General features: G+C 48.1%; 1 protein-coding gene and 1 long non-coding RNA gene across 7 annotated transcripts in view; one reads left to right on the top strand and one right to left on the bottom strand.

Moving 5' to 3' along the window:
* LOC137541819 (uncharacterized) overlaps positions 1-25,257 on the top strand; it is a 743,120-nt gene that overhangs the window by 14,754 nt on the left and 703,109 nt on the right. The window lies entirely within an intron of this gene.
* The window catches only part of AATK (apoptosis associated tyrosine kinase), a 223,378-nt gene continuing 200,037 nt past the window's right edge, over positions 1,917-25,257 (bottom strand). For all 3 annotated transcript variants that reach the window (XM_068263327.1, XM_068263329.1, XM_068263328.1), the window contains 4 exons: positions 21,710-24,587; positions 18,863-18,968; positions 13,575-13,811; positions 1,917-7,041 (listed from right to left, as the gene is read on the bottom strand). In XM_068263327.1, coding sequence (XP_068119428.1) covers positions 7,013-7,041; positions 13,575-13,811; positions 18,863-18,968; positions 21,710-24,587 — 3,250 coding nt within the window. In that variant the 3' untranslated portion in view covers positions 1,917-7,012. The remainder of the gene's footprint in view (positions 7,042-13,574; positions 13,812-18,862; positions 18,969-21,709; positions 24,588-25,257) is intronic.

The raw sequence follows: 25,257 nt of genomic DNA on the forward strand, positions 1-25,257 counted from the left end.
CCGGGTCCCGTTTCTGCCGCCAGTCGGCCGGCGGACGCGTCCAATTCTCTGCATCACAGTGGGCTCCCTCCATACAAGTACGCGTGCGGCTGCCTACTGCGCAGCCGCATGCGTACGGGTATGAAGGGAGCCCCTGTGATGCGGAGAATTGGACGCGTCCGCCGGAAGTGACGGACCCAGTACCGGCGGATCCAGGAAGCGGAGGATGGCGGCGTGGGAGCGATCCAGGCTTATGGGGCTGGAAGAAGCCCCAGGTATGTATAAACTTTTTTTCCATTTTAAAAAATCATTCCTCTCTGGTTCCCTTTAAAGGGTACCTGAGACGGATGAAAAGAAAAGTTTTATACATACCTGGGGCTTCCTCCAGCCCCCTTCAGGCTAATCAGTCCCTCGCTGTCCTCCGCCACCACCTGGATCTTCTGCTATGAGTCCCGGTAATTCAGCCAGTCAGAGCAGTCTGGCCGCATGCCGCTTCCACAGCCAGGAGCATTCTGCACCTGCGCAATAGTGCTGCACAGGTGTAGTACACTCCCGGCGGCGGAGTGTGTGCATGCGCACTACGCCAGACTGGCTCAAGTACCTGGACTCATAGCAGAAGATCAAGGTGGCGGAGGAGGACAGCGAGGGACTAATTAGCCTGAAGGGGGCTGGAGGAAGCCCAAGGTATGTATTAAACTTAAATTTCATCTGTCTCAGGTTTACTTTGTTACACAGTAGTACTATACTCTACATATGCACTCCCCACAGAGCTGCAGGGAATCCACTGAGAATGTTGTGCACATTGAACAGAGAGGTGTTGTCTGTCACCCATAAACCTGGTTCAGATTGTGCATGAAGAATGTGTAATAGAGGAAGAATCCCCTCATTCTCCTGCAGAGTACCTGCACATCATTCTTACATGTACCCACAGTTATATTGCCTAGGGCCTGATCCATGTTCAGATTGTACATGAAGAATGTGTAATACAGGAAGAATCCCCTCATTCTCCTGCAGAGTACCTGCACATCATTCTTACATGTACCCACAGTCACATTGCCTAGGGCCTGACAGATGTTGTTTGTTCCGGTTTGTACCTTTTACAAGTACTCTTACCAAGGACTAGTTTTAGTCTAAAGGGAATAAATATAGTAGTCTACATATCCTTCTCACTTCAGTTGTCTTGTAAAATTCCTAAGCGTTGGCAGTTAAGAGACGAATTTTACGTTACATACTGTTAATCAACAAAATTGTAATATGCAAATTAGAGGAGTCTGAGTCGGTGGAACCCTAAACTGAGGGGTCGGAGTCAGTGGATTTTTGGACTGACTCCACAGCCCTGAATTATATACAGCAAAGTCCTCGTTATCTGGAACTCAGGCAACTGGAAGTCTCAACTAACCGGCCTGCCTGGGTGATAGCGGGGACTTTACATTCGGTGGGTTTTGGGGCTATTTAAATGCTTACCGAGCCTCCAGCAACAACTAGCAGCCTTCCAGAAGCAACTTGCCGGCTCCTAGCGGCTTCTGTGCACGCAAGTCGGCGAGTCACGCCCCCGATGCAGATCAGCTGACACACTGCTTTACATGCATGGGGATGTCAGAAAGCCGCTAGCCGTCTTATAGGTGATGCAGAAAGGCTGCTAGACATTGATAGAGGCTCGGTCAGTAGTTGTACATTTTGGGCTAGTTGCTCAAGCAAGCTGTAAGCACATGTATCCAGTATCAGGTGATCCCGGCCGGTGCCAGATATTAGGGACTCTGCTGTACCAATATACATAAATCTATAGATACAGGGATTGTTGCTAAGGCTGAGACCAGCATTATTTAGTGGGTATTCTGAATATCGTACTGCATTCTATTATATGTCTTTACCTGTTGGTGTTCTGCACACCGGACAAAAAATAATATGACCAGCATCAACAACAGGAGAAACCTTCATAAAAAATAAATTGTTTATACAATGGCCAGTAGAACCCTCTTACAATATACAGTATATAGATATGTACATACATCCAGGTTCCAGCTCTGCCTTCCTTTACCCACAAACAGCAGGACTTGTAAAGAGATCAGTCTTTAGAATCTGTTACAAAATATAAATATATCTTCATCCGCCTATATAGAATCTAAGGAGAGGCGAGCCGGGCGACTTCCTCCGAGGAACCATGGAGTGTAACAGAGTATCCGCTTGGCCTGAGTCTTGCTAAGCATCCTGGGAAAATGTTTGAGGCTCCCATGATGCACCATGCTCTCGTTCATTCTCTAACCAGTCCAGCCCAGTAGAGGGGGGCGTGTCTGCAGTCATGTGACGTCTTATGTCCGCTGGGTGCCTGTCTGAGGGCTCAAAAGTTCAACGTGACAGAGTTTTCAGCATGATAGTAAAGAGAAGAAGTCCCCAGATGCAAGCAGAGTCTACGCCATGGAGGCCAGCGGGGCTGAGAGAAGAGTCCATCATGATTGGCTAAGTTAATATGATATTATCGTTGCATCCAATGGTGATGGCAATGGAGGGGGAAGTAGAGGAGTTGCCACGCCCGGCTGCCCAGTTGTCTAACAAGGTTATTTTGTCTTCAGTGTAAAAACACGTTTTTACCAGTGCATCAGTAAAGAACAAAGCTGTGGACACAAGGTTTCAGGATTGAGGTGACACCGAAAAAAAGTTCACCTGCACCAAAGACTCAACCGCAAAGTCTGGAGATCATTTTTATCAAGATAAGGTTTAAATAAAGCAAACTGGTTGCCCAGACAAGCCAATCAGAATCCTTCATGTTTCATTCAACAGTCAAAACCTAATTGGTCACTTTGGGAAGCTGCTCCACATTTGCTACAGTTTGCATTGTACCCGTCTTGCTGAATCCAATGCACCGGTTTTGGGGCCAGAGAGTAAAGCCTTGTACACACACTAGATGGCTCTTGGCTAAGGCTGCGCGTTTACGACAACCTCCAATCACACTCCTCTAATCTGTCAACAAGAGACCCAGATGGCCATTCTCCTTCCTTACCCCTGCCGCTAAGTTGGCCTTCCTCTCCCATCCTGAAGGCTAGAGACAAATGTATAGAGTATTGGCCCCAAATTGTCGCCCAAGGGCTTGTGTCTCAACAGGGATTGTGCTTCTATACGCACATTTATTCCAACCAGGAGCAGATAAGTGTAATGAGGGAAAATGGCCCTTCAACAAGGTCAAGACCTTCAAAAGCAAGATCTCCAGCCTCAGGGTGGAGCGAGCCAATCACACCACAGAATACATCCAAACTAAGACTACTGCAAGGATGTGGTGACTTGCTAAAACTGCGATGATCGTCGCTGATCTGATTAATGGTTTATCTGCACCTAGAGGGGTAACTTGGTTCACAACCCAATGCCAGAGCCTCTGCTACCAACTGAGCCTCTAGGGCAGTGATGGCTAACCTTGGCACTCCGGCTGTGGTAGAACTACAAGTCCCATGAGGCATTGCAATACTCTGACATCTCTAAGCATAACTCGGGGAGGCAGAGGCATGATGGAATTTGTAGTTTAGTCACAGCTGGAGTGCCAAGGTTAGCCTTCACTGCTCTAGGGCAAGGATCGGTTTACAAACATATTACAGATCTTTATGTTTGATATTCTAACCGCTGTAAGGCTCAGTTCACACTGGGGATTGCAAAACACTAGCAAGATCGATATTTTTTTGCAGAGAGGGATTTTACATGATTTTTCTTTACTGGACATCTCCGATTTTTGAGCGATTGCGGTTCCTTTTTTTTAAAAATTTACATTTGAACCGCGATTATTTTAAAATCGCGGAAAAGCACTGCGTGCACTGCATTTGCATTTTGTCCACGAATGGCCGGCAACAGCTGCATGGAGATCACTGACATATACTTAAAATTACTTTAGCGCTTTTCAAATTGCTAGTGATTCCAAAATCTGCTTAAAACGCCCCAATGTGAATGGGCGTTAAGCTTGTGTATTTTGGCATTCCAGCCGCATATTTCTATCTGCCACAAAAAAAACACATCTGCCATGTAAATGTCATACATTCCCAGATAGTGTTTGCAAGCCCCATCTCTTTTCTCTACCGGATTAAAATAATTTGAATTAAATAACAATGGTTTAAAACCATTTTCACCTTAGTTTTCAAAGATGTAAAATTTAAAAAAATATTTGGGAAAAGGACTTTGGAATAGGGAGGAATTTGGAATGCTCTACGCTAGAAATCTCACCATGGGCCCAGTTTCCCACCATAGTGTCTCAGTAGAATATATTACAGATATTACCTGGCTCCTCACCTTCCAGTAACATATGGTGCCCGATCTGCATCGAGGCCCATGACCTATTCACCCGTGCGCAACTTCTGGCGGAGAAGTTCATGCGGGGAGTACGGCGTGACCTCATTACGCCACACTCGGCCCTATGCACCGCCATGCGCATAGATTCGGCCTCAGGGAGGGGAGTACTGACGTACGCTCTTCCCACCGACCCGCCAGGAGACACGCGGAGGGATACAACGCAGGCCTTAGCTCAGATGGGACATCTTACATCATTGCCAGGTGGAGGAGGCCAATCATGGTTACTGTTTTATATAGAATACCCAAGCAGCTCCGGGTGACCCAAAACCACTAGGAAAGTGTAGCGGATGAAAAGTAGAAAGCCTTCCTACTAAAAAAGCAATGCTTAGTGTGGTTGGCCTTTTTAAAACAGAAGGTACTTGCAATAATTCAGCTTTAGGTCAACATCTGTGGTTACCGACAATGCATCGCTACTGAATATGCAAATGATCTCTTTATGCCCCTGTAAGCCAGGCTAGCATCCAGAACTGCTGGTGTATAGCAAGCCTGTATAGTGTATAGCAAGCCTTTACATTTTACAGAGCCACACCAACCCCACCTACCGCCTGTATTAGACTGGTGGTCCTTCTCAGTGCATGGCAGGGATTGATATGGCTCTATAAGTTGCATATTCAGCAGTGATGCATTGTGGGTAACCACACTTAAATCTGAATATATTCTGTTTTAAGAAGGCAAATCACACAAAAGCATTTTGTTCTATAGAGACACTAGGTGCTGGGCTGATGCATTATCATTGATGGTGGACTATCACAAGCAGATCTTCAGGGAAAAGCTGGTCTGTGATAGGGGCTCTCCTGGGGCAGATAGGGGCGAGTGGGGGTATGTAAACACATGATAGAGGCTTCTCCTACAGAGTAGCAGAGGCTCCCTTGGCAGCACAGAAATCAGTCTGATCATGATCGCAGTCACTCACAGCCACCACTAGGTGTCAGCACTATTAGTCTGGACATCTTGTGTTATGTAATAGCATCACTTTGAGGATAGGAACACACTAGGCAGAATCACATATGTGTTTTCTACTATGTGTTATGGATAACGAATATGCAATTCTGCCTAGTGTGTTCCCACCCTAACTGTAACTCACGCCATTAAGTTCACCCCAATCCAGAAAATGTATGGGTGTTACATGCCCACCTATCTCAGTGCTCATGAACCAGTTTTAAAAGAGTACCTGTCATGCCTCTAAACTGCTAGATATGTTGCACACTTTTTTTTTACATTTTTAGCTGGGAGGGGAATAGAGCCCAGGGTGCACAGAAGCAGTTTCTGCCCCCCCCCCCCCCCCGTGATGCAGTCAGATAAGGGTAGGCACAAGCACATCGTTTGTGAGGGTGACAGGTACTAACTTTGCATACGGAACACCCTCAGACTGTAGCGAGAGGTGGTAAAATACAATTTTTTAGTAAGTTATATTTAGCCATTCAAAGTTAAAATTAGCCTCTGTAATTACACTGAGGTTCTATTAAGAGGTTTTCTGGGAATGCATCAACTCCATTTCCACTAATCTGGGAATGGGTGTCACATGGTCACTCTTGACTGACCCGCCCACCAACTGAATCCCAGGAGGACAGGAAACAAGCTGTACTGCAGTGACAAGTACATATTGCCCATGACTATTATTCCATTGGGCACTTGTGTGCACTGTTTATGTTCACTTATCACCCTGATTACTTTTACAATTTGCCTTATTTCATGTTGTATTTAACACGCTGAATACTATGTAGTGGTCTTTTTGTGAGTGGGGGCAGTTACTTCCTCCCCCCTCCCCCCCCCCCCCAGAAAACCAATTTAATATTTATGGACCACTGAGGCCTAACATGAGGCCAGAGGCCCCCCTTATGCCCAGTCTGCCATAGAGGCTTATTGTGATATGTCCATATAGATCTTATGCAGCCCTCTACTGGCCAATTTTTTTTTATTTTTTTAATTTTCTGGAAAAAAGGTTTTTGTTTTTTTCAATGCGTGAGAACGACATAACAGATTGCTCAACTATCAATCTGCAGCAATTTTTATCATGCCCTGCAGCAGAATCGGCCGCCACCTAGCTCTGATGAGAGATCGGAGTGACTTGACTGCAGCAGTACTCATAGAGATGTGTTTGATCAGGTGGTAGATTTGTAAGGCTCTGATTCGCCACTCACTATCATGTGTTGCTTCTGTGCCCTGTGAAGGCTAAAGCAGGAAGTGATGGGAGCAAATCAGAGCCTTGCAAAGTCACCTGATCCAAACTGGTCACATGACTCTCCACAACTCCTGCTACACGGGAGTCACTCTAGTGATAGGTACACTTAAAACTCTTTTCTAACTAATGCAAATGCCCTTACACATTTAAAATTGATATAAGTATGTATATATACATGTATCCAATCCATCCAAAACAGCACACATCCATGTACATATGTATACACACACACACACGCAAACATACACACAAGGAAAACTTTACACTCAGCCCTACAGACAATTCTCGAGTGCAAATTACAAAATTGTCCCCAGGATAGGAGGGATGATGCCTCACATGCTCTCAGTTCCGCCCCCAGCAGGTCAACATTAAAAATCCATGAAGGGGGGGGGGGGGGGGGGTGTACAAGCAGCAGCAGGTGAGTAACAGTACAAAGTTCCTCTGTAATCCTCCAAATCTGCAGTGTATGTTCCCATCCAATCCTGAGATTCCCTCTGAAGACTTTGAGTTCCCAGCTGCACTGTCTCAGATTTCTTCCCCGGACTGCAGTTTTTCTGTAGGGAGACAAATGGAACACAGAGTTCATTAAAGTGGACCTGAACTCTTGCACAGGACAGTAGGAAAACAGAGATAAATGCACCCTGTATGTATTTAGAGAGTTTAGCCAGTCTAATAACCCCTCATTTGTGTCTAATCACAAATTGTAATCTGTTCTCTCCCCTGTGTCACATTACTGTCACTACAAATGAGCTCATTTGAAAGCTCTAGATGTTAACAATATGTCTGCTTCCATGAATCAAGATTCATTGCAGGATTTGTATCAGCTGTAACAAAGAACTGTTTTTTTGTTTAAAGTGAATGGGAACCGTATTTAAAAAAAATAAATAAATAAGCAAATACCTAAGTAGAGAGAAGGCTCTGGGTCATATAGAGCCTTCCCTCTCCTCTCTCGGTGCCCTCTATCCTGTGCTGGCTCCCCCCCCCCCCCCCGTTTCAATCCCCCGCCGAAAGGGTATTGGGAAGTCTTCGGGAGCCGTGTCCTCCCGAAGACATGCGGCTCCATACTGCACAGGCGTGAGCGTGCAAGAGAGCGTGCTTGTGCAGGCGCAGTATAGGGCCGCCCTTCTTCAGGAGCACTCGGGCTCCCTGAAGACTTCTGAAGCCTCCTTCGGCCGGATAAATTAGATTGACTAATTTAGTCAAATACTGCTACGGGGCGAGCCAGCACTGGAACGAGGGGACCAGGAGAGGAGCCGGAAGGCTCTATAGGACCCAGAGCCTTCCCTCTCCTTGGGTAAGTATCTGTTTCATTTTTTAAAATGCGGTTCCCATTCACTTTGAAGGTTGTTATGCTGCTGCATATCTTTTAGAGCACTGAGGAGTTCTTAGTTCAGGTCCGCTTTAAAGGGGACAGACTGCACAGTGAGGATAGTGAGTTATACCTAGTGTGAGCTGCAATTGTCCTCTCAGAGGGCCAGAGCAAGGACCTCTGTCACACAACCACAACTTTAAATAGCTGACAGCTTTGCCCACTAGCTGCAGTGTGTGCTCATCTCTGCTACTTCCAATAGCTGTTACTCTCAGGGCTGTGGAGTCTGAGTCGAGGAGCAATTTTGGGTACCTGGAGTTGACGGTTTCATAAACTGAGGCGTCTGAGTTGGAGTCGGATGATTTTTGTACCCACTCCAAAGCCCTGGTTACTCTGTGTTTGTACTGATAGGAAACTAGCTGCAGTGTGCTGATATCTGCTACTTCCAGTAGCTTTTACTCTGTGTTTGTACCAGGGCTGTGGAGTCGGCACAAAAATATTCCGACTCCTCAGTTTATGAAACCACGAGTCCGACTCCAACTCCGACTCCGGGTAACCAAAATGGCTCAGACTCCGACTCCTTAGTCTAATACTTAACAGGGCTGTGGATTTGTACAAAAATCACCCGACTCAGACTCCCGACTCCTCGGTTTATGAAATCACGACTCTGGGTGCCCAAAATTGCCTCGACTCCGACTCCAACTCCGACTCCACAGCCCTGGTTTGTACTGATAGTAAACTAGCTGCAGTGTGTGCTGATCTCTGCTACCTCCAGTATGTACAGTATAAACTGTTACTCTGTACCTGTACTGATGGTAAACTAGCTGCAATGTGTGCTGATCTCTGCTACCTCCAGTATGTACAGTATAAGCTGTAATGCTAAACCCACACAATGCAATTTCCCATCCAATTCATGGGAATTGGAAAAATATTTGACATGTCCGATCTGCTCCTGTTCGAAAATGGGATCAATTTTCTGAAGTGATCATGAGAAAATTGATCCCGTTACCAATCGGGAGCAGTTTGGACGTATAAACACAATACATCTTCAGATTACTCGTCCATCAAAACTGGAAATTTGAATTGTGTGTACCCAGCATTGCTCTTTACCTGTACTGATAGTAAATTAGCTGCAGGGTGTGTGTGTACTAATCTCTGCTGTGTTTGTACTGATTGTATACTATACATACTGGAGGTAGTTTACTTTGTTACTTTGTGCCTGTACTGATAGTAAACTAGCTGCAGTGTGTGCTGATCTCTGCTGCCTCCAGTATGTACAATACAAGCTGTTACTCTGTGCCTGTACTGATAGTAAACTACCTGCAGTGTGTGCTGATCTCCACTACCTCCATTATGTACAGTATAAGCTGTTACTCTGTGCCTTTACTGACAGTGAACTAGCTGCAGTGTGTGCTGATCTTTGCTACCTCCAGTATGTACAGTATGAGCTGTTACTCTGTGCCTGTACTGATAGTATACTAGCTAAAGTGTGTGCTGATCTACACTACCTCCAGTATGTACAGTAAAAGCTGTTACTCTATGCCTGTACTGATAGTAAACTAGCTGCAGTGTGTGTTGATCTGTGATGCCTCCAGTCCAGTGTGTACGATATAAGTGGTTACTCTGTGCCTGTACTGATAGTAAACTAGCTGCAGTGTGTGTGCTGATCTCTGCTACCTCCAGTATATGCAGTAAAAGCTGTTACTCTGTGCCTGTACTGATAGTAAACTAGCTGCAGTGTGTGCTGATCTCTACTACCTCCAGTGTGTACAGTATATGCTGCTTCTCTGTGCATGTACTGATAGTAAACTAGCTGCAGTGTGTGCTGATCTCTGCTACCTCTGTTATAATAGGTGAGAACAGCAAGGTCAAAACAAAAACACTAGTCTGTCACTCTGAATGCGGTTTCATCGGATTTTGTCCAGATGTGTTTGAAAAGAACACAAAACCTTACACCATTTAACTTAAATAATTAACATCCACACGACGCGGATGACTCTGGTGTTTGTACATCACTCCGGCTAAACAGAAGCTCTGTGGATCCTGTGACGAGACAAGACGTCTCTGTGAGGTGATGACAAGTTCTGTTTTCTCACTCTGGAAAACCACAAAGCCGGCCGCACCCAGCCTGCGTCTGCGCTCACTTCCTCCTTGGCAGCAAACAAACACAATCAGCAACGCCAGGCCCGTGTCCTCACTGTGCAGCAGGACATGGAGGGGGGTGCAGGAGTCACTCTGCCCAACACTGACACTTCAGCTGCTTCAGTCACCTCATCCCTTCTTGTACCTCTCTGTACTGCTGCCCAGGCCTTTGCTCTTTATACTGTAATAGATTGTGCAAGCTTCCCGTACACACGAGATGATGATTGCATGTGGTCATCTTTCATCATTTCTCACAGAGACCTCATCTCAGATCGATCTATGCAATAGCAATTGGCAGGAAAAAAACTCAACCTGGCAGAATTCCCTCCTTGAAAGGGCAGCAGTGGGAAAACTTGCTGTTGCTCCATGCGTTAGTCAGTCTGTTGTGTTGCGATTTTCCTGCAGTGGCTGTGGTGTGACAATACAGTACAATGGAAGTATGCCTCCCCGATGTGGTAAGCACGCACGCTATACTGTTAGTGCACTGCGGGCAGTATGTTACTGCATCCACCGCACCACGTATGTCCAATGAAGTAGTCGACCAGCAGTGAAGATTTTCTGCTTAATTCACAAAGACAGTGAATATACAGCCATCACCGGTATTGGTATTAGGTGTAAGTATTATCTCTCAGGTATAAGTAGCTCTCAGATGCTCACAGCACTGTACGGCACACTTGAAAGTGAGTGTGTCTACATTGCAGCTTGGCAGTAAAGCACGAGCGATCAAAGGAACCATAACTGACCTAATGAGCCATTCGCAGTTTCACTGTAGCGGCCGTGTGTACTTACACGTGCATGGCTTAAAGGGATACTGTAGGGGGTCGGGGGAAAATGAGCTGAACTTACCCGGGGCTTCTAATGGTCCCCCGCAGACATCCTGTGTTGGCGCAGCCACTCACCGATGCTCCGGCCCCGCCTCCGGGTCACTTCTGGAATTTCAGACTCTAAAGTCTGAAAACCACTGCGCCTGCGTTGCCGTGTCCTCGCTCCTGCTGATGTCACCAGGAGCGTACTGCGCAGGACCAGTATAGTCTGTACCTGCGCAGTACGCTCCTGGTGACATCAGCGGGACCGAGGACACGGCAACGCAGGCGCAGTGGTTTTCAGACTTTAAAGAGAATCTGTAACATCAAAACGTCTCCTGGGGGGTACTCACCTCGGTGTGGGGGAAGCCCCAGGATCCTAATGAGGCTTCCCATGCCGTCCTCCATCCCTCGGGGGTCTCGCTGCAGCCCTCCGTGCAGCGGTGACGTAAATATTTACCTTCCCGGCTCCTGCGTAGGCGCTCTGGCAGCTGTCGGCTCCGACGTAGGCGGAAATACCTGATCACCGTCGGGTCTGCTCTACTGCGCAGGCGCAAGTCTCCGGCGCCTGCAGAGCAGACCCGACTGAGATCGGGTATTTCCATCTACTTCGGAGCCGAAAGCAGCCACAGCGCCCCCGCTGGAGCCTGCAAAGGTAAATATTGAATCAACAGTCGGGTCTGTCGGCGGCTGTTCGGGGGGCTGCAGCGAGACCCCCGTGGGACAGAGGACAGCGTGGGAAGTCTCATTAGGATCCTTAGGCTTCCCCCACCCGAGGTGAGTACTTCCCAGGGGATCGTTTTGATGTTACAGAGTCTCTTTAAAGCCTGAAATTCCAGAAGTGAATTGGAGGCGGGGCCGGAGCATTGGGGAGTGGCTGGGCGGGCACAGGATATCTGTGGGGGACCGTTAGAAGCCCCGGATAAGTTAAATTCATTAACACCCCCCCCCCCCCCTTACAGTATTTCTTTAATCTTTGAGACAAGCTTATGCTGCTGTCAGGACAAGTCTGGAAGCCACACAGACTAGACCGTGCAGGAAGGATCAATAGCAAGTGAGGCCACGTCTTACCACGATTAGTGTGATCACTGCTTTTGCGACAGGATGCGTTTTTTTTTACCATGCATTGTGGTAAGTGTGAAAGGGGCCTAAAGCAAACCAGAAGTGAGAGGCATATGGAGGCTGCCATATTTGTATCCTGTTAATCAATGCACATTGCCTGGCTATCCCGCTAATCCTATCCCGCTGATCCTCTGCCTCTAATACTTTTAGCCATAGACCCTGAACAAGCATGCAGCAGATCAGATGTCTCTGACTGAAGTCTGGCTGGATTAGCTGCATGCTTGTTTTAGATGTGTGATTTGCACATTACTGATGCCAAAGAGATCAGCAGGACATCCAGGCAACTGGTATTGTTTAAGGCTAGGAACACACTAGGCAGAAACGCATGCGTTTTTGCCTCTGATGCAAGTCTATGGATTGCATGTGAAAACGCATGTATGTGCATTTTACTTGCATCATTTTCTGAAACGCATGTAAAAAACGCACATAATATATCTCAATGAAAACGCAGAGGAATGCATTTTTACATGTTTTTACGTGTGCGTTTTCATAAATGTTACTGTATTTTATTCCATTATGGAAATACCGTAAACATGAATCTTACAAAAACACACTAACAAGGCAATTGCAAAAACACTGCAAAAAGATAATTGCGCAGTGCAGAAAACCCTCCCTTTTTTTTCTGCACTGCCTAGTGTGCTTCTGGTTTAAAGGAAATTAATATGGCAGCCTCCATATACCTCTCAGTTCAGGTGTATTTTAACCTATAACCCTATTGCAGTATACAGAGCTGGGCCACACAGTAGACCAGCCCCCATGCCTGTAAAAGAAAAAAACAAAACCCTAAAACTGATATTTGATTTGCAGCCGTTGCCCGTCAGCCAAATTACTATCGCTAGTAGTAGGTACCCGATTTAACTGATACAGCTCCAGTTTGCATTAGCAATTGGATGCTTTAACATGCAATAATGTGTGTTATATTGGCAATAAAGTTATTCATTTTACTTTAATACTCTCAGCTGTGTCAGCTCCTGAATCTTGGCAGAGCAGCTAATTTGTAAACCACAGGAGCTTAACCCTATGTCAGCTTCCATGAAAGCAGGAAGTAGACACACTGCATATCTATTGCAGGATTTGTATCAGCTGTTTTTTTTTCCCTTTACGGTTATTATTATCATCAGAGGAAGTTCTGAGTTCAGGTCCACTTTAAAGGTCCCCGTAGTTGTAAATCCGGTGCTCATTTCCCACTGGTGCGCACCGTTTGTTACGAAAAATGCAATCGCCGGCTTGCATGATTCTCATCACGCTCCACTCCCGACTGCTATACGGCATAATCGCAGGCAGTGGAAAAATGACTCATTACTGTAAAGTTGACATGGCAATAATGAGGGTAGTTAGAGCTAACCCATTTCCACAATACTATTGGCATCGCTTTCCAAGCCAAAAACCTCTGGTGCCAAGATGCCAGCACTAATGAGCTATAGCAGTGATGGCTAACCTTGGCACTCCAGCTGTGACAAAACTACAAATCCCATCATGCCTCTGCCTCCCCGGGTTATGCTTAGAGCTGACAGAGTACTGCAATGCCTCATGGGACTTGTAGTTCCACCAAAGCTGGAGTGCCAAGGTTAGCCATCACTGAGCTATAGCATCACAGAGGGGTGAGATTACACAGCTGATGAGCAGGTGATGCCAATGTGAGTAATCCTTTGTGACCAGCAGACCAGTGTGCTGCTCGGTACTGATGGCATTAGAAGCAGCGGGCACTCACCTGGCACTGGTGTCACTGCGTTGTCCGCCACCTGGGTGATAGAGAAGCGGGACACGGCGGTTGGAGACACGCTGAATCTGGAGAACTTAACGGGCAGTGCCGGCTTCTGGACGGGCACAGGAACGGGCGTGGGGGTGCTGATCACTTCCGTGCTCATCATCGCTGGTGACAGTGAGGTGACAAAGGTGGTCTTCACAGGTTTAATGGGCAGCTGCTCATCCCACTCAAAGCTGCCGTCTGCCAGGGGTGGAAAAAACAGAGGATTAGTGAGCCATGCTGAGATCGCTCAGACAGCAGATGCCAGCTTACACAGGATGGCAAAATCCTCGCTAAGCTTCACCTGCAGTGTTCTCTTCTCTCTAAGGCCACAGTGTACCCGCAGCATTAACGTCTGTCGGCCTATTTTATGTGGCTAGTAAGATGGTGTGCATAACTGTCAAGGGTTCTTATCCAGTGGGGCCTAAAACGTCTGAGCCTCTCCTCCCCTCTCCATAGGACAGAACATGCAGCCTCCTGCCTCTCCTCCCCTTTCCATAGGACAGAACATGCAGCCTCCTGCCTCTCCTCCCCTCTCCTCTCCATAGGGCAGTACATGCAGCCTCCTGCCTCTCCTCCCCTCCAAAGGACAGTACATGCAGCCTCCTACTCCCCCCCCCCCCATAGGACAGTACATGCAGCCTACTGCCTCTCCTCCCCTCTCCATAGGACAGTACATGCAGCCTCTTGCCCCTCTTCCCCTCTCCATAGGACAGTACATGCAGCCTTCTGCCTCTCCTCCCCTCTCCATTGTGCAGTACATGCTGCCTCTCCTCCCCTCTCCATAGGACAGTACATGCTGCCTCTCCTCCCCTCTCCATAGGACAGTACATGCAACCTCCTGCTTCTCCTCCCCTCTCCATAGGTCAGTACATGCAACCTCCTGCCTCTCCTCCCCTCTCCATAGGACAGTACATGCAGCCTCCTGCCTCTCCTACCCTCTCCATAGGACAGTACATGCAGCCTCCTGCCTCTCCTCCCCTCTCCATAGGACAGTACATGCAGCCTCCTGCTTCTCCTCCTCTCTCCATAGGACAGTACATGCAGCCTCCTGCCTCTCCTCCCCTCTCCATAGGACAGTACATGCAGCCTCCTGCCTCTCATCTCCTCTCCATAGGACAGTACATGCAGCCTCCTGCCTCTCCTCCCCTCTCCATAGGTCAGTACATGCAGCCTCCTGCCTCTCCTCCCCTCTCCATAGGTCAGTACATGCAGCCTCCTGCCTCTCCTCTCCATAGGATAAGTACATGCAGCCTCCTGCCTCTCCTCCCCTCTCCATAGTACAGTACATGCAGCCTCCTGTCCCCCCCCCCTCCATAGGACAGTACATGCAGCCTCCTGCTCCCCCCCCCCCCCCCCCTCTCCATAGGACAGTACATGCTGCCTCTCCTCCCCTCTCCATAGGACAGTACATGCTGCCTCTTACCCCTCTTCCCCTCTCCATAGGACAGTACATGCAGCCTCCTGCCTCTCCTCCCCTCTCCATAGGACAGTACATGCAGCCTCCTGCCTCTCCTCCCCTCTCCATAGGACAGTACATGCAGACTCCTGCCTCTCCTCCCCTCTCCATAGGACAGAACATGCAGCCTCCTGCCTCTCCTCCCCTCTCCATAGGACAGTACATGCAGACTCCTGCCTCTCCTCCCCTCTCCATAGGACAGAACATGCAGCCTCCTGCCTCTCCTCCCCTTTCCATAGGACAGAACATGCAGCCTCCTGCCTCTCCTCCCCTCTCCTCTCCATAGGGCAGTACATGCAGCCTCCTGCCTCTCCTCCCCTCCAAAGGACAGTACATGCAGCCTCCTACTCCCCCCCCCCCCCCCCCATAGGACAGTACATGCAGCCTACTGCCTCTCCTCCCCTCTCCATAGGACAGTACATGCAGCCTCTTGCCCCTCTTCCCCTCTCCATAGGACAGTACATGCAGCCTCCTGCCTCTCCTCCCCTCTCCATAGGACAGTACATGCAGCCTCCTGCCTCTCCTCCCCTCTCCATAGGACAGTACATGCAGACTCCTGCCTCTCCTCCCCTCTCCATAGGACAGAACATGCAGCCTCCTGCCTCTCCTCCCCTCTCCATAGGACAGTACATGCAGCCTCCTGCCTCTCCTCCCCTCTCCATAGGACAGTACATGCAGCCTCCTGCCTCTCCTCCCCTCCAAAGGACAGTACATGCAGCCTCCTACTCCCCCCCCCCCCCCCCCATAGGACAGTACATGCAGCCTACTGCCTCTCCTCCCCTCTCCATAGGACAGTACATGCAGCCTCTTGCCCCTCTTCCCCTCTCCATAGGACAGTACATGCAGCCTTCTGCCTCTCCTCCCCTCTCCATTGTGCAGTACATGCTGCCTCTCCTCCCCTCTCCATAGGACAGTACATGCTGCCTCTCCTCCCCTCTCCATAGGACAGTACATGCAACCTCCTGCTTCTCCTCCCCTCTCCATAGGTCAGTACATGCAACCTCCTGCTTCTCCTCCTCTCTCCATAGGACAGTACATGCAGCCTCCTGCCTCTCCTCCCCTCTCCATAGGTCAGTACATGCAGCCTCCTGCCTCTCCTCTCCATAGGATAAGTACATGCAGCCTCCTGCCTCTCCTCCCCTCTCCATAGTACAGTACATGCAGCCTCCTGTCCCCCCCCCCCTCCATAGGACAGTACATGCAGCCTCCTGCTCCCCCCCCCCTCTCCATAGGACAGTACATGCTGCCTCTCCTCCCCTCTCCATAGGACAGTACATGCTGCCTCTTACCCCTCTTCCCCTCTCCATAGGACAGTACATGCAGCCTCCTGCCTCTCCTCCCCTCTCCATAGGACAGTACATGCAGCCTTCTGCCTCTCCTCCCCTCTCCATTGTGCAGTACATGCTGCCTCTCGTCCCCTCTCCATAGGACAGTACATGCAACCTCCTGCTTCTCCTCCCCTCTCCATAGGACAGTACATGCAGCCTCCTGCCGCTCCTCCCCTCTCCATACTACAGTACATGCAGCCCCCTGCCTCTCCTCCCCTCTCCATAGGACAGTACATGCAGCCTCCTGCCTCTCCATAGGACAGTACATGCAGCCTCCTGCCCCTCCTCCCCTCTTCATAGGACAGTACTCAGGGGTTTAACAGTCGACCCTGCAACGGAGGCAGCTGCAGGGGGGCCCAGAAGCCACAGGGGGCCCTGTCCTGAGAGACTGACAACTAAGAGCAAGGAGAAAAAAAATGTTTTGCTCGCTGCACAATTGTTCTAATGACTGCATCTGCTCGGCCACTGATAAGGAATCATACAAAGTTTTGCAAACAAAATTCAGCAGGGTCTTGAGTACAGCTCTGCTATACCCTCAGCCTTTCTACCCTTCCTCAAGTGTTGTGTCCTGTAGTGATGCTTGAGGAGTCTGGACACAGAGAAAAAGCTTTCTATTCTCTGCACAATTGTTCTAATGACTGCATCTGCTCAGCCACTGGTAAGGAACCATACAAAGTTTTGTAGAGAAAAATTTGTAGACAGTCCCTGTGTGCAGCAGGCTCTTCTGTACAGCGCCCAGCCCCCAACCTCTCTATTCTTCCCCAAGTGCTGTGTATTGTAGTGATGTTGGAGAAGTCTACAGAGCCAGTTCTGCTCCATCACAAGATGACAGAGTGAGTGTAAAAAGCTGAGGCAGGGAGCACACTCATCTGTCAGTTTTCTGTATGCTTTTTCTGCACACAGTGTGTCTGTATGTGTGAAAACATGCACCTTTTATCACAGAAGCGAATGTAATTGATAGCGAAAATGCATGCAGTGCTCCACTGCTGTTTTCATCTGCATGGGGAAAACAGTGTGCACTAGCCAGTTGTAGAACATTGGTTCTCAGTTTACCTGTGCAGAAAGGGGAAGGGGGATTTTGCGGGAGGGGGCCCAGTGATTTCTAGTTATGCCTCTGACCGTACATGCAGCCTCCTGCTTCTCCCCATAGAACAGTACATGGAGCCTTTTGTTACTACTTAATTATCCTATAGAAATTTGATTTGCATAATTAAATAAGTGTTTGTTCTCTTATCAGACACACATTATGTATCAATGTGGCTGCATTGTCTGGGGCACCAAATAGGTCAGAAACCTTACTGGTTGCATTACGGTACCCATATATCTAGCGACTTGACAGCCGATCGACCATCCGATTCGATACTTATCAGATGAAAATCGGTGCCGCCAGGTGCATATCTGATCGGTGACTCGACAAACTTTGGGCCACGCATGTTGATTGGACATGCTGTAAGATGTTGGGCCGTCGCGGTCGGTCGGGTGTGGGGTAGTAATAGCGAGCGATATTGGGACAAGCAGCAAAACCCCCAACGCCCCCCCCCCCCCCTCATGTTCAATGTGCCCCCTGGTGCCCAGTGCAGTATACATTACTTGTCAGTGTCCGCCGCTGGCTCCCGTCTCCTCCTTCCATACATGTGCCCCACATGGTTGCTATCATACATGTGGGTGCATGTGACTTCACCCACGTTAGTCTGGCAACCACGTGGGGCGCGTGTATTGGAAGGAGGAGCCGGGAGCCAGCTGCGGACACTGACAGGTAATGTATACTGGGGGGGGCAGCATCAGGTCAGTGAGGGCTCTGCCACACTAAGCGCTTTTCTGAGCGCTTTGAGATTATCGCATTCTGAGCGCTTTTTAAAAATCGCTCCCATTCAGTTTCATTAAAAACGCAGTAAAAATGACCGCGATCGGGTACGCGAAAAGTCGCTACAATTTTTAAAAAGCGCTATTATCAATCACAATCGCTCAGAAAAGCGCTTGTAGTGTGGCTAAGGCAGCACAGGGCCGATTCTGGATCCATGTCAGCTTGAAATTGATCGGGAATTGGCCTGTGGTGTATGGGCACCTCAATGTAGTGTGAACCCCGCCGGCCACAGAGGATAGCTAAATCATGCGAGGAGTCCAGTGTGGTGTGGGGCCCACCAACATCATGACATACATCAGATAGTTCCAACTTCCACATAGGACTCAACCCTCCAGAATGTAAAATACAATTCATTATTTATTAATCCATAGCGGCGATACAGCAAACAGAAAGCAAGTTCTTTCTTGTTTGTGTGTGGGCACCTGACAGATCTCTCTCCGATCAGATTCTATCAGCGAGGGATCTGTCCATACATCGTCTGATGTATGGGCACCTTTCATGGGTAGAATTCAGGGAAAACTATTTAGTGCCTTCATGGAACTTTCCCCCCCCCCAAAAAAAACAATAATCCCTTTTAATAACCATCCCTGTCAAAATGTACCTAAGAGGTGATTGTTGGTCTCCTTCAGTGTAATCGGGACAATATCCGGCGCCATAGGCGGTGGTTCCGGGACCTCCTGATCTGCCAGATCCAGTGTGGGACTCTCCTACAGTCAGGAAAATACAGAAGACAAGTCTTAAAACAAAGGCCAGTTATGCAGATCACATGATTGGGGTGAGATCAGTGCAGGACTTTGGGCCTATTTCCACTATATGCAGATTGGACGCAGAAAAACTGACTCCAATGAATGCCTATGGCAAAATCTGCATCAGAGAAATGGCGTTTAGTGGAAACAGGCCCATAGGCATTCATTGGAGTCAGTTTCTCTGCATCCAATCTGCGTGTAGTGGAAATAGGCCCATACGCATCATCATATAAAGTGATGGACAATGAAATGCATATAATATCGAGTTAATGCAAGTTTTATACAAATGTATGCAGCTTGACATGGGATTGATCAAATGCAGCAGTCTCCTTTGATTGGTCCAATGTAAAGTTCTTTTAAGCCTCATCTACACGGTACAATTTTCCATCAGATCGACAATGATCTGACAAGAAATTGTAGACGTCCAAATTGTTTCTGATCAATTTTGCGGTAGATTTTGCATTGGTAAGTAACTAAAGTCTATTGCAATCCGATTGGACCAGTTGGAAATTATCTAATAGATCCGTTGATCTGATAGAAAATTGTACCGTGTAAATTCAACTGAGAATTATTTGAAATTTGATGACCAATGATCTTGTGTTCTCAGCAAGAAAATGCTCTGCCCCTTAAAGTAAACCTGTGCTGACCTAAAACAAACATAATACTCTCCTAAGAAGAGAGAAGGCTCAAGATCCCACATATTGCCTTCACGGTCCTCTCTAAAGCTGGCCATATATCTGTTGATTTGGTGGCCGATCAACTATCAGATTCAATAATGATCAAATCTGATGAAATTTGGTGCCACCGAGAACAAGCTACACTAATTGTAAGTAGCAGACTGATGTTTCTCTTGCCAGTGTTTTCAGACTTAAAAGGACCCTGAGCAGCACTTAAAAATGAAATTCTGCACTTTCCTGGGGCTTCCTCCAGCCCCCCCATAGCCCGTGAAGTCCCTCGGTGTCCTCTGGGTCCGCTCCATGGTCCCGCTGGCGGCTCTGGCAACTTTGGCCAAAGTTGTACACAGGTGCACATGCACGACCTGTCCACGTACCCGGCTCGATCACACGCTCATCGCTGTAAGCCTCTTGCGCATGTGCAGTTCGGTCTTTCGAGAATAGTGCATGGGCAAGAGGCTTACGGCGACGGGCGCATGATCAAGCCAGGTGCGCAGATGGGCCGCAGTTGTGCACGACTTTGTCCAAAGTCGTCTAGCTAACTGAGCTGCCAGCAGACCACGGAAGGGACCTCGCCGGCTACGAGGAGCTGTAGGAAGCCCCAGGTAAGTGCAGATTTTAATTTTTTAAGCGCTGCTCAGGGTCCCTTTAACAAGATGCCTGTTTGCAATTTAATGAGGGGTGTGTGTTGAAAATGTGAACTTTTGATTCAGTGAGAACAAGTGAGAACAGAGAGGGGGGGGGGCACTAAAGGCATGGGGGAACGGAGGTGGCATAGTAAGGGGCACAGAGGAGGACACTGAAGGCACAGGGGAACAGAGGTGACATGGGGGGTGGGGGGCACTGGAGGCATAGAGGATATAAAAGGGATCTAAATGGCACAGTGGGGACACTGAAGGCACAGGGGAACGGAGGTGGCACAGAGGGACACGAGGCACAGAAGACATAGAGGAGAGGTGCAGGGGACAGAGAGGTACAGTGTTTTCACTGTTGGACAGATTCAGGTTAAGAACACACCTACAGTCCCTATCTTGTTCATTACCCGGTTGCTACCTGTAGATCCTGGATGATCCAGTTAATCCGGACCAGATTTTTCACAAATTGTCTTATTAGTTGGCCATAAAACGCCATCAGAGGTCAATGTTTTTGTTACTGCATCATATACAGCACCTAGATCAAGAATGCGTCTATTATAGGTCCATGAAAGTATGCATTTATTACATTACGTTCTTCTGTGTTCTTTACTTAGTAAATCAAGTCTTGCATCTCACTGCCCACCAGTACAGAGCACTGCGTTTCCTAAAGGGGTTTCCCACTTAAGCTGAGAAAGTCTCAGAGATGCTGGTACGTCGTGAGTGGGTCCTGCTCAGAACCAGAGCTGACCGTAGCATAGAGACGGGTGCTGCTGTACAATCAGGGGAAAGCCCATTGTCTTTGTGTCATTTGCTTAGGACAGGAACTATGTTTTATAAGAAACCCGAACCAGGCCTGGAAACAGTAAACTTTTTTTTTTTCAATCAAGAATAACAAACAATTATCCTTTTATCCTCCCCCTAACAAAAATCCAATTGGACATGATGGAAAATGTTTTATATTCGATTTAACTGAATAATCGAACAAAAATCTAATTGAAAAAATTGTACCATGTATGGGCACCTTAACGTTGCTGAAAAGGAACACTCCTGGAGGAACCACGTACTCTAGGGCTATAGAAAGATGAACCGTTCCTTAGGAAGGTCTTGTGTCCATGCAGACTAACCCCGAAATCTAGATTCCCAATGTGTGGTACGTTTAACTTAGGAGGTACTTCTGATGTGTCTTTGGTGTAATCTTGCCTATACTTTTGGTCACTTGTCTAGCACTGGTCTTTATTGAGGGGTACAGAACATAATAATATTGAGCAACACCGCCTTAAAACAAGAAATTTCCTTAGTAGCCAGACCATCACAAGTACAGACAGTCTGGGCAGACAAAAGGGACAGTTCAGGGAACATGCACTAGGTAGGTGTCTTTAGCATGAATTCATACCTGGTCAAATAAATAGACAGTAACATCATCATAGAAAGAGACAGCTTTCTTCTTTCTGTCGACTTCCTCTGGAACAGGTTGGGGCACGAAGTTGGGTGTCTTCAGAAGACTTCGTAGTTGGCTAGCACTGGTGTTATCTGTGATAACGATGGGGATAGCAGCGTGCTCCTCCTCGCTCTCTTCACTATGTTCCTGAATATTGTAGCATCGGAGCTCCTCATCAGACTCATCGCTGTCATCGCTTTCTTCATCCTCATCGTCCTCCTCTGTGGACTCTCCAGTTCGGTTCTCCTTCCGGATCAGTGGAGGAGATATGCATTTGGGCAGGTGAGATGCTCCTAATGATTCCCTGTTGGAGGCAGTTTTTTCTTCTGGCTGTAGTCCAGTGGTCAAAGTGATGCTACTTTGAGCTCCTTGCTTAACAGTGCATGCTTTGGTCAGACATATCTGGACAGGGGACAAAGTGAAGGTCCTGTGTGAGGCTGACTTTATGGTGCAACTGGTGTGGGGTTGGCTTTCAATACAAGAGTCTTTGTGACATTCCAAGCCCAAGCCTTCATCTACTGACTCTTCTCTTACAATAATCGGGAGCTGAAGCAATGAGACGTCTTTCGATGCCGATGAAGAAGGCAGAGATGGAGGAGATTTCAGGTTCTCAGTCTCAACATCAGCTGCACAATGATCTTGGTCATGGTTTAATATTTCAGTGCTCCCTGCTGAGCCAGATCCTGAGACTTCTAATTCCAGATCTACCTCGGGTAAAGTCTTATTGTCTTCTTCTGTGTCTCGTTCTTCAGTATGCTCTCCTTCCTCCTCCTCTTCTCGATTAAAAGAATCGTAGTCTGAGAAATATGCTGAATCCCGGTAGGGATTCTTGGCATCTAGACCTTGTAAATCACTGCTGACTGAGCGGGACATTGGCAGGTCTCCAGGATCCAGGCTTTGTTCCTGGGATTGATTCAGCTGATAATAAACCTCAGTCTCTCGGCTCTCTTGAGGCTCTTTTAAAACAAACTCTGGAGACTCATAGTTTTCTGTGTCGTAACCACTGTCCATCGCTCTGTGCTGTGCCGAAGGTGCATAAGCTGCTAGGCTAAAGGCATCACAAGAACTAGCCGTCGAAGGCATATCCAAGGAGTCCAGGGAATCCGGGGTCCCTACCTGCTTCTGCAGGGACCTGAAGGATGGTGCTGTGTCAGCCCTCTCGCTAGACAAGTCAGTGAAGACCCCAGAAGTCAACTCCATGGTGTCTTCGTCATCGCTGTCACTAGGAGTTAGGTAAAAGTCTTTGGGAAATGGTTTATCAGGGCTTTCTAGGTCTTTGCTGATAGATAAGTTGTTACAGTGTTCTTCTGATAAACTCAATAGGGAATCCCCTTGAGATCCAGCTCCAGATATGTCGTCCTCTGTGATATGAAGGGCATGTGTGGGTTCTGACTGTGCGGGTGGTTTAGAATGTCCTATGAATCCGACACCAAGCGGATCTGTTTCTTGTCCCGAGGTTACCTCCTCGCTATCTGGGGAGGCTAAAGGATGGTGGATTTGAGTTGAGTGTACTGTTGAAATTTTAGAATTAACTGTTTCCATTACAGGAGAAGAGAACTGTTGATGGGACTTATATTCTGCTGTGACCAAGTACCCTTGAGTAGAAAACTCTTCGGCATCGAAGAACTGATCCTCCCCTGCTGCATAAGGGTTGACGATTTCCCCCTCATCTTTTTCTGTGATTTGCCAAGACTCTGGGCCGTATGGTTCAGTCTCTCCGTTCTGTGAGTCTTCTGAGCGTCGATTGCACCAAATACCAGCCTGCTGATGTGGTTCATTGGAAACATTGTTATTGGAGGAAACATTGGATGCCCAATGTGTGGAAAATGCAACAGGACTTGGAGACAGACCTTGCCGTAAGGCCCCATCGTAAGCTACATCCTCAACTTCACCTATATTTATAGTTAAATCTACAGGGTCATTATAGGCCATATTACAGTCCTCATTATCTGACATATCCAGCTTTACCGTGTCATCTGGTTTAAGATTTAGAGTGAGGTGGTTCAAAGATGGTGAGACGCCAAGAGGGTCCTCAAAAGCTACTGAACCATCATTGTCCTCTTTTAAACAGTCAGGTAGGTGGTGATCTTCTGCCTCATCTCCACAGGAGGGGCTAGGGCATTGTTTATCGGCCTGATCAACTGAACTGACCTCTCCTGCAGAACATACAACTTGTTCCATCAGAGGTTCCATGGAAAGGCTAACAGGACTACTTCCACATGGTTGACCCTCTGTTAAATCTTCCTGAATCTCCTTTACGCTCTGCTCTTCGTGCTGTGGGCTGTAATCCTGTTCAAGATTACTGCCCAAGGGCTCTTCGATACGGATATAGTAGTCTCCCGCCACTGAAGGACTACGGGCACTCAGGACAGGTACCAGCTCGAGCGGGCGAGAGCTCTGGTTGCAGTCCTTGTCTTCATAGCCGGATGGTGACACGCCGAGGCTGAGCCTGTCACCAGTAGTGGTGGTGTAGTACATATCTTGGTAAGGCTGGCAACCAGGGCTCAGTGGGTATTGTTCATGCCGCCCACGTTCCCATTTGTACTCGAAGTTGAGCCCTTGGCTGGTCTGAGTCACTGTCAGCACATCATCTCCGTCAGAATGGAACCCATCGGAGGAGAAGTGCTCCAGCAGAGGGTATGAAGAAAGCTCAGGTTCATGGTGAGCCCCAGTATCCGTTCCACCATTAGGTTTCATGGAGTTCCAACGCTTCTCAAACTCTTCCTCCAGTTCGCCAGATCCCTTCACGCTTAGGTATGAAATAAGGAGGTGGACCTCTTCCACTGTTGGTCTCTGTTCCGGCTGCAGCCAGCAAAACTGCATCACCTCATACCTGGAAGAGAACAAAAACCGCATGAGTGGACCATTGCATTAAAACCGGTTACCCTTGCTTGTAATCTACTTCAAATTATTGTTACATACAACCTTTTTCTGCTCCTTTAAAGACTGACAGTAATTTTAGTAAGGCTCTTCAAGGTTGGTGAACTCCAGTAATTTCACTGTCCTCATGTGGGACCATCAGGGCCGATGCTTGCAGCCAGCTGACCTGAGTGCCCCCCCCCGCCCCCCAGAGTATAAGAAAGCAGAGTGACTCACCTGTCTGCCTAGCACACCTGCATCAGGCTGCATGCTCATCATCGTCATCCCCACTGGTGGCATGTTGCGTGTGTTACAGAGAAGAGGTGGCAGCGGGGATGAAGACGGGGAGCACGCAGAATGGTGGAGGAGCGCGCCGGCCAGACAGGTGAGTATACTCTGCTGAAGAGTTTTATACACGGGTTGCGGAGGGGGAGACCTGGGGGAGTTCGCTAGCCCCTTTGGAGGGTCAGAAACAAAAGGGCCTGATGCTGCATAAGGGGAGAAAGGGGGCCCCATGAAGCCTAACACTGGTCCTGGTGACCATAGTGTGGATTGTTATAAGGTTTGCACAGTAGTATATATGAATATAGTTACAATCATGATCGTGCAGTGCAATTTTTTTTTCTTCCTTAAACAATCTAAGT

The sequence above is a fragment of the Hyperolius riggenbachi genome, chromosome 12 (genome assembly GCF_040937935.1).
Source record: "Hyperolius riggenbachi isolate aHypRig1 chromosome 12, aHypRig1.pri, whole genome shotgun sequence".
NCBI lineage: Eukaryota > Metazoa > Chordata > Amphibia > Anura > Hyperoliidae > Hyperolius > Hyperolius riggenbachi.